Source organism: Lactuca serriola, chromosome 9, assembly GCF_051521515.1.
Source record: "Lactuca serriola cultivar US96UC23 chromosome 9, Lser_US96UC23_V15, whole genome shotgun sequence".
In the NCBI taxonomy this organism is placed as follows: Eukaryota; Viridiplantae; Streptophyta; class Magnoliopsida; order Asterales; family Asteraceae; genus Lactuca; species Lactuca serriola.
Genome location: NC_136416.1, coordinates 20,359,871 through 20,372,201, shown reverse-complemented (window position 1 = coordinate 20,372,201; position 12,331 = coordinate 20,359,871). Strand labels below are relative to the sequence as shown.

General features: G+C 32.9%; 1 protein-coding gene and 2 non-coding genes across 3 annotated transcripts; all 3 read left to right on the top strand.

Annotated features, from left to right (window-relative positions):
• The first annotated feature begins 5,777 nt into the window (after positions 1–5,777).
• Positions 5,778–5,859, top strand: TRNAS-AGA (transfer RNA serine (anticodon AGA)). Its single transcript has one exon. It is a non-coding gene; the product is annotated as a tRNA-Ser (tRNA).
• An 8-nt stretch (positions 5,860–5,867) lies between these two features.
• On the top strand, positions 5,868–11,362 carry LOC145073498 (Rab3 GTPase-activating protein catalytic protein). The gene is made up of 22 exons (XM_079020045.1): positions 5,868–6,117; positions 6,247–6,327; positions 6,788–6,831; positions 6,924–6,987; positions 7,140–7,254; positions 7,352–7,419; positions 7,504–7,601; positions 7,710–7,881; positions 7,947–8,169; positions 8,249–8,375; positions 8,460–8,569; positions 8,650–8,742; positions 8,822–8,953; positions 9,053–9,186; positions 9,259–9,333; positions 9,423–9,487; positions 9,644–9,749; positions 9,846–9,917; positions 9,996–10,035; positions 10,122–10,369; positions 10,455–10,632; positions 10,706–11,362. Exons 2-22 carry the CDS (start codon positions 6,268–6,270, stop codon positions 11,215–11,217), a joined length of 2,736 nt encoding a protein of 911 aa, XP_078876171.1. The 5' UTR covers positions 5,868–6,117; positions 6,247–6,267; the 3' UTR covers positions 11,218–11,362.
• Positions 11,363–11,665: 303 nt separating this feature from the next.
• Positions 11,666–11,747, top strand: TRNAS-AGA (transfer RNA serine (anticodon AGA)). Its single transcript has one exon. It is a non-coding gene; the product is annotated as a tRNA-Ser (tRNA).
• The last annotated feature ends 584 nt before the right edge of the window (positions 11,748–12,331 follow it).

The following is a 12,331-nucleotide window of genomic DNA, read 5'->3' as shown; positions in this document are numbered from 1 at the left end:
CCTTGTTATTGAACATGTGACATTACAAATAGATTTGAAATGACCGATGGTTGTCTTAGACCTTTTAGTTATGGGTGGCTAGGTGAGATAAAGTATTATCATTTATGTGACATCTTCATTTTTACGGTAAAAAAATACCGATTTGTTTTTGCTTTATTTTGAAAATCATAGTATCTTTTAAAAAAATATGTTGCGGAATTTGTTCACAGAAAAACATGATAAATGTGTTATCAAAGCATTTCCGAATAAATGTATTTTATTCCTTTTAAAAAGTTTGGATGTCATCGTTAATATAAAACATAAGCATAAACAGACCTTACATTCATTTACACTAGTGATCTACATCTCCTTAATCTCTCAGTGTAATATAGCTTCATATTGATACTTGTGAACAAATAAACTGAGAGGGTCAGGTTGGAAACCTGATGAGTACATAGAGATTTCAATCCCACAATGTTATATATATATATATATATATATATATATATATATATATATATCATGGTTGCAGAAATCGCTAATCGGCCACTAATCGGTGGACTAACGATTAGGGATTAATCGGCTAGGCGGGGATTAATCGGGAACCATTAATTATTCAAAAAATTATAAATCTAATATTAATCCTAAAAAAAGTGATTAATCGGCGATTAGGTCCGACTTTGACTTGCGATGACTAATCCCGATTAGGTCTGATTAAGTCCGATTAGGCCCGATTAGGTCCGATTAATTTCGAATTTGACATGTATTGACCAAACCCGATTATAGTGACCGATTAACAATAAATCTCATCGGTGGAGGTCCGATTAGCGATTAATCGGTCGATTAGGGGGATTTCTGCAACACTGATATATATATATATATATATATATATATATATATATATATATATATATATATATATTTGAACTTACAAGTATACAATTTCACCATGTATAAACAACTCTTACCCCACCCCGTCAATCCTCTCAACGACACTGTCCACACTCTCGGATCTAAAATTTACCTTTTTACTTAATCCATACTCCCGGATCTAATCCATGCTTTCGGATCAATAACTGTGCCCATTCCATACTCTCAGGCTATGGACAATTGTCTATGTCTAAATCCATACTCCAGGATTAATGGCAAATAACTATGTCTTATTCATACTCTCGGACTAAGGACAACTAACTATTTTTTAATCCATGCTCCCGGATTAATGACAAATGACTGTGCCCGATCCATACTCTCAGACCAGGGACAAATAACTATGTTTAATCGATGCACCCAGATCAATGACATAATTTAGAGTTTTATTCTCTGTGTATATCTCACTCGTACTTATAATAAGATACTACCTAATATTTCTCATAATTAATTTAGGTTTACTCTTTATCCTAATTCATCATATATTATCAGGTATGCTCTTTAACACGTATTTTAGACAACATCAAATATTTCACACATAAACATATATTTAATACTTCAATCAATACTTGTATTAAAACCATGTTCATGAAAGGGACTATGCACTCACTTGTTAAAGTGATGATTCCAAACTTGGATAGTGTTTCGCATCTTAACAATATACTTTTCTTCAATGAAACCTAACATTATTACTACTAGATTTTAGTCTAATATTTACTGTGACCAATTATTAGTCTTAGAATTATTATTATTATTATTATATAAGCGTTTAAACAATATTTTCCAACCACTATGTACAGACAGGGCCAGACATAAAACACCGGAGGGCATGACCATTTTGGCATATAGCACTTCTGAAATCCAACAACCCTTAAACCATATTCTCATACTGCGGGTAGTTAAAAAGATATTATAATGACACTTATATAAGCCATAATAATAGCCCAAATATTTATTATAAGTTCATAATAACTAGACGCTCTTATTTATAGTAATTGAATTTTCAAGAGAATTGTGCAAGAAGTATGAGAGCCTAGACGCTCTTATTTATAGTAATTAAATTTTCAAAAACCACCCTCTATATTTACTTAAATGACTAAACATCCTTTTATAATACTATTTTAAATAGATTTAATGAAATTTGTACTAAACTAATATCGAAAGTACTTAACACTAGTTTTATAACAACGACATCGTCGATACCTTTCTAATGATATATGCATATGTATATATATATATATATATATATATATATATATATATATATGTATACATATATGATTTACACTTTATTTTAATACGTAAATATACTATTAAAAATTATAACTCGTTCATATGAACTCCGTTTTGGACGTTCTTTAGACTCTGTCGGCTAATTTTGAATTTATATTTTGTCCATATTTTTATAAAATTAAATGATTTTGCTAAAATCATAACTCTCTCGTACGAACTCCGTTTTTACATTCTTTTTCTCAAACCTCTTATTTTAAGGAGTACTACGATTTTCTTTTTGGTTGCATTAGCTAAAAGTCAACTATTCTCTTCGTGGTTTTTTACGTCATACATTTGTTGACTGACTTTTATATTTTATAAAAATTATATCTAATTCATACGGAGTCGGATTTCTACGAAATTTATATTTTCGGGATCAGGAAGACATGTACTTTCTAAATATTATATATATATATATATATATATATATATATATATATATATATATATATATATATATATATAGAGAGAGAGAGAGAGAGAGAGAGAGTTAGGTTCAAATGTTTTCACTATCTATTGTGTGCATGTATGATTAATTCTGGATCAATCATTTTAGTCATTTTAATAAAGTAATTAATGCATATTAAATGTTGAAGATGTAATTAATACTTATTATATCTTCAACATGTAATATGTATTAATTACTTTTTTAAAATAACTAAAATGATTGGTCTAGAATCAATCATACATGCACACAATAGATAGTGAAAACAAAATAACCTAACCTTATATATATATATATATATATATATATATATATATATATATATATATATATATATATATGTTTTGGCGCACTTATTTTTACGATTTACGAACGATTTGACTGATTTTTCCGATTTTATTATATTCTAATAATCATGAAACATATAGTATTTAAATAATTCTTCTTCATTACATCAAACATGTTATAATTGTTGACCCTAACTATTACTTTAGTTAAGTTTATTTATAATAGATAATCTTCTATAAAAAAAATATTATTTTTAACGCTTATTATATCTTAGTTGACTGGCCCAAATCTGAGGGTGTTACAAATTATGTTTGTTCGTGAATTAGGCCGTAATTATTTTATTGGGCTTATTTATTGTATTATGTTTGCATCAAGTATTTGGCTCATCTATATAAAAGTTGGGCTTATTTTAGTACTTAACTCATTAGGGTCGACTATTATGTGTAAGACTTTAGTGACACTTATAATGATGTAACGCCCGTAGATTCAAGCTAGTCAATTTAGAGATAATAAGTGTTAAGAATGACTTTTTGTAACGCTTGGTTCCGGTATGAATTTATTCCCCTAAATTATTGATTTTTCTTGTTGGACTTGGCGAGTTGAAAGCTTCAACTCGGCATGTTGAGTGGACTTTGGCCGAGGGGAATTAATGAACCAACTCGGCGAGTTGGCAGCTGGGAAGGAATTCATAATTTTTAGGGTGTTGCACCCTATTTAAAAGGCCTTAAGTCTCTTGGTTAGCCTCCTTACCAGCCTCATCTGTCCAGAAAACCCTAAAAGTGTATACCATCATCCTTGTGAGTGTGTGAGCTTATGGAGGCATGCACGTACACTTAACTTACATGGCCAAACTCAAAACCCTAATGTATAGGGTTCAAGCCTTATATAATGTCATTAAGTCCTATGTGTTAACATCCTTACCAGCCTCTATTGTCCAGAAACCCTAATATCGAACCCTTTATCATATTGGTGTGTTATTGACCTTGTGGAGTGCATTTTTGCTAGTTTGATGCCTTGGAAGGAAGAAGAATAAGTTGGTGAAGAAGAGTTGTTGGAGTTTGAGCTTAAAGATATGGGTTATCATCATCATTTGGCATTCATTTGAGGTATAAAACTCAGAACTTGCTTTGTGAATGCTTATATCTCCTTTGTTTGAGTTTTTTGACCTTTTTGGTTCCATAGATGAGATCTTGTGGATTATTGTCATTTATGAAGCTTAGAGTTGGTACTCTTGGTGTTCTTTTGATCTTATAATCATAAATTTGCCATCTTTTAAGCTTTGAACCATCCATGCATGTGGTTGATTTCATTTTATGGAAGTAGTGTGTGATATTTCATGATTGGGTTCATTTGGGGCATGCAAAGCCACCAAGTTCACGACTTTATGGTTTAAGACACTTCATATGACTCAAATCTGTGATTTGGACCCTTAGACTTAAGGGTTTAAGAGTGTATTGGAAATATGGCTTAATGAGTGAGTACGTTGGGTGTACAAGCTCGTACATGCAACGTACAATCCATGCAGCCTATACGCCTAGCGTGCAGTTGAGTACGCCCCACGTACTCAATGAATTGGGCTTTGCGTCTCTTGGGCCTCGTTTGGGCTACTTCCATGGACATTGATGTTTTGGGCCTTAGTGGGTCATCTGAAATCGAACCTTTGGGCTAGGGGAGCATTATTGGGCCTTGGGCTAAGGCCCATGTAAAGGAGTTGGGCCCACTTGGAATTTGGGCCATATTTTGGGCCTTGTTGGATTGTTTAACTTTTGGGCCCATTGGATTGTGGTAATGGGCTCCATTCTTGGACCAAGTTAGGGGTAAAATGGTCTTTTTACCCTAAGTAGAGATTTTTGGTTATGTTGTAGATCCCAAATGTTAATTAGTTTTATGTGGCAATTGATAGCTCGGGAAGCTGCAAGACCAGCAGTCAGGGATCATTCGTTCCATTCAGCTTTGCGAGGTGAGTTTCCTCATTGGGTTTAGCGGGTCTAAGGCACCAAGGCCGTCCCTTGATTGGTTATGTCGATATACTTCTTGTCTGTGTGATACTTGTATGTGCTTGCATATGTATGTTTATTGGACGAGGTTCGTTATGCGAGTGTGGGCGAGGCATGTATAACATTGGACGGGGCCCGTTATATGATATGTTTGGTATGTAGTATCTTGGGGAACTCACTAAGTTTTGTGATTACAATTTTTAGTTTATGTTTTAGGTACTTCCGATTCCAAGGGGAAGAGCTCGGGTTGAGTGCATCGTACACACCATATGGATTCTGTTTACGATACATACTCTGATTTTCATGATATTTGACATATTTATTTGTTTGGGATGTATAAACAATGTTTGGAATATTGTTTTTATTTAAATCAAAAATAAAATTTTTAGGTCATAATTTTTGGATGTTTCAAGGTCATTCTACAAAACTCTCTTTACATGCATATCTATTCAATATTGTTCAAGAAAATCAAAATATATTAGCAAAAACACTATATAACTCTAAAACACCTCATGGGACAAAACATGTCAATTTGCGAGTTCCAAAACAAAATTAAAAGAAAAAGGTATATTTCATCAAATATTCCAAGGGCTTAGCTATATGAGAGGATTTCTATAAACCTTAAACTTTGATTAAATTTTCTTTAAGACCGGAGACCCTAAACAAATAAATATATTAGTCTTTGATCATGTAAAAGGATAAAAAAGATTTCGATCAAGAAATTAGTTATCATCAAACAAAAAGAAAAGAAAACCAGTAAGTAAACCTACTATTTATTACGAAAATTGGACAAAATAGGTTGTTATTTTACACCATGCATCCGTCAAAGTAATTTAATAATCTATTTTGTTGAAAAACGTCACATCAATGTGAGCGTGCCGGAGTGGTTATCGGGCATGACTAGAAATCATGTGGGCTTTGCCCGCGCAGGTTCGAATCCTGCCGCTCACGATTAGTTTTATTTTTTACAGACAATTTGGGTGTCGACCAAAACCCAAAACGGACGTTAATTTTGCACCTTTATGTCAAACACCAGATCTCGTCTCTCTTCCCGTTGATCGTTTTCATCATCATCAACTATCTCTAGTGGGAGTTTATTCGTAATTTACTAGTTGAATCGTAATTCACTAGGTTTTTCATCCATTCATATTACTGGTTTTACATGTTGAATTGCTAATCTACTAATCCATCCATGCGTTTTATAATTAGGTCAGTTTCTATTGTCTATTTATGCTCACCTCGTTGTTTTGATATCTTGGTCGTTAGTATGTGATTTAGGATTTGTTTGATTTTAATTGTAACATAATCTTGTTTGATGTCGTTGTGTAATAACAACAGGACGTTGATCTTAGGCATTTAATGGCATCATCGAGCAAGAAAAAGCATGAGAAGGAAGACGACATCGAAGAAGAAGAAGAGGTACACTTCGACTCTGGTGACTAAACTTGCCAATTATACTAAAAACTTCTCTGATTGTGAAGTTCTGAGAATAAAAATCAAGGGTTACGTTATGCACTGTTAATTGCTACATATAGAAAAAGAATGTCCGTAGTAAATTGCTAACAAAATCAAATTTTCTTTTGGAAAGTATCTGTTTGACATAAAGAATCAAGCATAGCTATCTGTTGTTTCTTATTGGAAATAAGGAAAGGGATAATGAAGTATGTCACTAATGTTTTATAAAAACCATATAAGCAACTTTGATGTTTTATATCAAATTTTATTGATGGGAGTTTGTGTTTGATATATTAGGCTGGATAGTTATCTGTGCATTTTTATTAATATTAGAAGCGAAGTAAGAAAGATTATTATAAAGAACATTTTCAGAGAGTCCTTCCATGTAGAAATAACTTTTCCTTGATTGTTTATTACCATGCAGTTTGAACATTTTGATGACTTTACCCTAGCCTCTTCATGGGAAAGGTATCAACATATATCTCTCTTAATACTTCAATGCATATTCATTTCTCAATTTAAGTGGAAGAATTAAATTTTACTAAATTTGTTATTTATAGGTTTATTTCTGAAATTGAGGCTGTTTGTCGACAATGGTTATCAAGTGGTCCCAAAAACTTGTTGGTATGTTTGATCTTACTCCAGTATGCATATTTGTTTACTAATGGATGAAAACATTATACTAGTATTCGATACAAAGTTTAATTATTTGTTAATTGCATCTTGGAAAGAAAATCAATCACCATTGATATATCTTTTGTACACTCTTTCTATAGGAAAAGGGAGCTGTTTCATTGGGAGAGCTGAAGAATTTGTATAAAGTGAAATCCGAGCTGAAATATGCTATGAAAAACTATTGCATGGAGTACTACTTTGAAATTAGTAATGCTGGTATACATTAAACACCTCTCCAGGTTTCACTTTCAGTTTCACCATGCACTCTTTTTAGCAAATGTCATCATATTTGTTGTTGCATTATATCAATCAGGAAAGGCTGTAGATTGGAGTTCCAGTTTACATGAGCTGCAATTGTCTTTTGGTGTGAAAGAATTCATGGTATCTTTAGCTCATCATCTTAATGTTCATATCATACTGTAAAATAATTAAATATAAAGGCACTTATGTTTCAACTGTAAACAGGTAATCGCACCCCAAAGTGCCAGTGGTGTTATTCTTGATTCACCAGAGGCTAGCAAGCTTCTAAGTGCAGTTGCTATAGCATTCTCAAATTGTTCCAGGTGAGATTCACTTATTCCTTCTTTTTTTTTCTTTGAAATAACTCAATTTGGTTTTAATTACATTACATTTGAGTTCTGATGATTGTATGAACAATGGAACAATTTTAGTTTGTGGCCAGCATTTGTCCCAGTGCATGATCCTTCTAGAAAAGCTTATATTGGTATCCAAAATATGGGGACAGTATTTACTCGAAGATTTGAAGGAGATCTTATTTCCACTCAAGTTCCTGTAAAACTCATGCATTTGGAGGGATTATATGAGCTGTTTGTATCTAAATTTGTAAGTCGCCTCTCTCATTCTGCTTTCTTTAAAGAATATTCTCTAACTGAATCGTAATGCTGTAGGCCTTTTCATCATCAGACCTTTCGACACATTTCTTCAAAGTCCATTTCACCATGAAATTAACATACAAGACTCTTCCTTATGATGAAGACAATGAAGTGCTAAATTCTGAGTCTGAGATTACTGAATCTGGAGGTGATAATGGAGGTGATAATAGAAACAAACTACAATGGGATGATGATTGTCCTTGGAGTGAGTGGTACACTGCAGAAGACCCTGTAAAAGGTAAAATAATATATTTGTGTATAATGGGGAAATGTAACTATTTTTTTTTGTTACTGATAATTGCATAGAATGTGTGCAGCTTTTGAACTGGTTGCTATGTGGGGAGAGAAAATGGTGGAAAGCTCCATGGAGATGGCTGAACTTGAAAATGCCTCTATTCATGATGCTCAAAATTGGTTCATTGTTCCCGAATTCTCTTCTTATCTGTAAGGAATGGAATTGGAATTATGTTGTTAAATTTAGTTTCAACATATGTATGAATTATGAAATGACACAATTCTGTCTTATAGCACTGGTGATTATACTGGAAACATGGTTGGATTTGCTTCACAACTTCGCCTTCTGATTGATGCATTAGCCATGTCCTTGGATGTTAAATTCATGGAAGATTTCGTGTCAGGTCTGATACTTATCTGTCTCTTTGTGTGTGTGTGTGTGTGTGTGTGTGTTTCCTGAATCCTGACTTTTCTGTTTTTACAGTTGAAACATCAGGATCTGACAAATTGAGGTCATCTGCAGTAATTCCTCCGCCAACAGTTCTTGATCGTGTGCTTAAAGATCTTTGTCATGATGGTAAATAGTAAATACATGTTGTAGAAAGAAAATGAAAAGAGATTAAAAGTAAAAATAATATAAAATGTTTTGATTACAGGACCTGAACTCATTTCACCTGAAGGTGAAGGGAGACACAAGAGTTCTAGACTTATTAAGGGGGCTCCTTTGGAAACTCTGTTTGCTCAGTTTTGTTTACACTCATTATGGTTTGGAGACTGCAACATACGTGGTATGGACTAATATAGAAAGTAAAATTTAAAGTAGTGAATCAAATATTTTTATTAGTACTAAAAAAGTTTGTTGTTATTTTATCATTTATGTTGTTCAGCCATTTCTGTACTATGGATAGAGTTTATTAGAGAAATACGTTGGTGTTGGGAAGAGTCACAACCATTGCCACGAATGCCAACCAAAGCTGCAATTGATCTATCAACCTGTTTAGTTCACCAAAAGCTGCAAATGGTAATTCTTTTGTTCTTATTTTTTTGTATCATTATATTTATAAACGTTTTTTTTACAATATTTGCTTCACAGCTTGCAATATGTATTGAGAAAAAACGTCAACAAGATAGTACCAGTGACAACAGTAGTGATACTCCTAGTGTTGAGGTGGGTTTGATATATATTTTGTTTTTGTTTGTAAGCTAAGAGATTATGATTTATATTTTGTGTTAATGGTTTATTTGTCCGAAGTGCAGGCTAATGAAGACTTTTCTTATCCATCAGGAGCAAAAGAAGAAGGTTTAGTGAAGGAAAGTGACAGGTGAAATAAGCAAGTGAGAGCTCCTTGTTTTTATTTATTTATTTATTGAACGTTAATGTACACCATTATCGGTATATGAAGTTCTTTTCATTTGTTGCATGTTAGTTCCCATCATTTTTAATTTTTTTTTACCTTTTCTTGTTATGTATTTTGTAGCACCCCAACTTTTATGACATCTGGTAAGAGGAGGGGATCAGCAGGTGTGGTGGAATCCTTGATGCTTTTGAAATCACATGACAACATGCATGCTCCATTTACTCAGGTTCATCTGATTTTCACTTGCTATCTTTCTTTTTTCTTTTTTTAATCTCCACAATGAATAAATTGACAGTTTTTTATTTATTTATTTAAATCATAGGATCCACCAATTATGACAGAAGACATGCATGAAGAAAGGCTCCATGCAGTTGAAGTCTTGGGCAATTCTTTTGTAAGTTGTCACATCACATATATGATATTATATTTGGAATAAATTTCCTTGCTGAAAATTGTGTATAATTTTTGTCAGAGCTTCTCTGGGCAATTGGAGAAGGACATCTTATCTTCAGGTACTACATAAAATGGTGTTTTTATCTCTCTGATAATTTCCCTAACTTTTTGTTGTTTGATGATTTTATTTAAAAAAAAAAAAAAGATATGTCAGCATTTAAAGCAGCAAATCCAGACGCTGTTTTTGAAGATTTCATTCGATGGCATTCTCCAAAAGATTGGGAAGATGATAAGAGTTGTGGGCCCTCAGGAGACAAATGGCCACCTCAAGGAAAACTTTCAGACAGAATGTCAGAATCCGGGAATTCATGGCGCAAAATTTGGAACGATGCCCCTCCTCTACCAGCTTCAGAACAAAAGCCATTTATGGACCCAACCAGAGAAGGAGAAAAGGTACATTTTTTTTTTTTTTTTAATTTTTCCACATTTACCCTCCATGATCAATGAAACTAACTAACATCATCCAATATCTATACAGATACTTCATTATCTGGAAACAGTAAGACCACATCAATTACTGGAGCAAATGGTGTGTACTGCTTTCAGAGCTGCAGCTGACACTCTTAACCAGACTAGCTTTGGTGGGTTAAAGAACATGACAATAAAAATCGACCAATTATACTTCACCATTGCTTCTGCATTGAAGCCTTTGCAAGGTATGTGTTACAATTTTTTAGACACAAGGGTAAAATAGTCATTTTATTTTTATCTGACTTATTGCATTGGCAGCGAACAAGCTACCGGGTGATATGGAAATAATCCAAGATGTAAAACGGCTGTGTGTTGTATTCGAACACGTGGAGAAGCTGCTAACACTTGCGGCTTCCCTTCATCGCAAATTCCTAAACGCGCCTCGACTTTCACAAACCATTTTCAACGAATTCTACAATTTATATGCACCAAAAATGGGGAAAGTAGGGTTGGTTTCTCATGAAGTGAGAAAGAAGCAAGAAGTGAGGGGGAATGAGAGAGATGTTGTAACGGGTATGTTTGTGCAGCCTTCTGCTAACCAGTCATGGAGGAAGGTGTTGAGCATGGGGAATTTATTGAATGGGCACGAACCCATGTTAAGGGAGATCGTGTTCTCCTTACGTGATAGAGTGGATAGTAGCTACTATGCTCCACGTGGCAGTGGGAATCAATGGAGTCACCAACAGGGGGAGATTGAGACTCATAGGATGTATATTTGTGGGACTTCAAATGATCTGAGGGTTGCTCTTTCTGTTACTTCTTGTGATTGAGATTCATTAGCCTTTCTTCATTTTGAAAAGTTTTCATTAATGCCATGCTCGTCAAAGTAGACATGACTCTTCTTCTTCTTCTTGTATGGTTTATTTTATATATTGTGGTTAACTTTGAAATGAACAAAGATTTAAATGTTGCCCACTTTTCGTGTTACCCTCTTTAAAGACTAATAAGAAAACAAATGAATAATATAAGATGGTTTTAACCAATATAAGGTAAAACAACAAATGTAATGTAGCTGATTTTAACCAATATCGTTTCGTCATGCTGTAAAGCAACGGATTAAACATAGCAAAATAGCCCAAGAATGGATATGGACCTAGCATACCATATTGACTCGTTTAAAGTCGCTTACAAGTATATATCACGTTTTTCCGTAACCTGTTGTTTATAATTTTATAATATACAATTTACTAATCTTTAAATGAAATTATCATCATCAATGTGAGCGTGCCGGAGTGGTTATCGGGCATGACTAGAAATCATGTGGGCTTTGCCCGCGCAGGTTCGAATCCTGCCGCTCACGATTTTTTACTCCTACATTCACTATTTTATTTTATTTTTCAGTTTTTTATTATTGGGATTTTCTAATATGTGCCCTACGCACATATAAGAAGTATTAATTAAACATACTTATTACTATAATTAAATGTTAAACACATTAATTATAAGAAATATTATCATAATTAAATATAAAATTCATTAATAATCTCTATAATTAATGTATTTCACATTTAATTATGGTAATAATTGTGATTTTTTACTCCTACATTCACTATTTTATTTTATTTTTCAGTTTTTTATTATTGGGATTTTCTAATATGTGCCCTACGCACATATAAGAAGTATTAATTAAACATAATTATTACCATAATTAAATGTTAAACACATTAATTATAAGAAATATTATCATAATTAAATATAAAATTCATTAATAATCTCTATAATTAATGTATTTCACATTTAATTATGGTAATAATTGTGATTAATTAATACTTCTTTTTCTATTTTTTAATATGACAATAACTAAGAAAAAAATTGTGTGTTTATCCCCCATCCTATTCCTTTTCTCTCTACATTACATATGAAGAACACTGAAACTCTAAACCT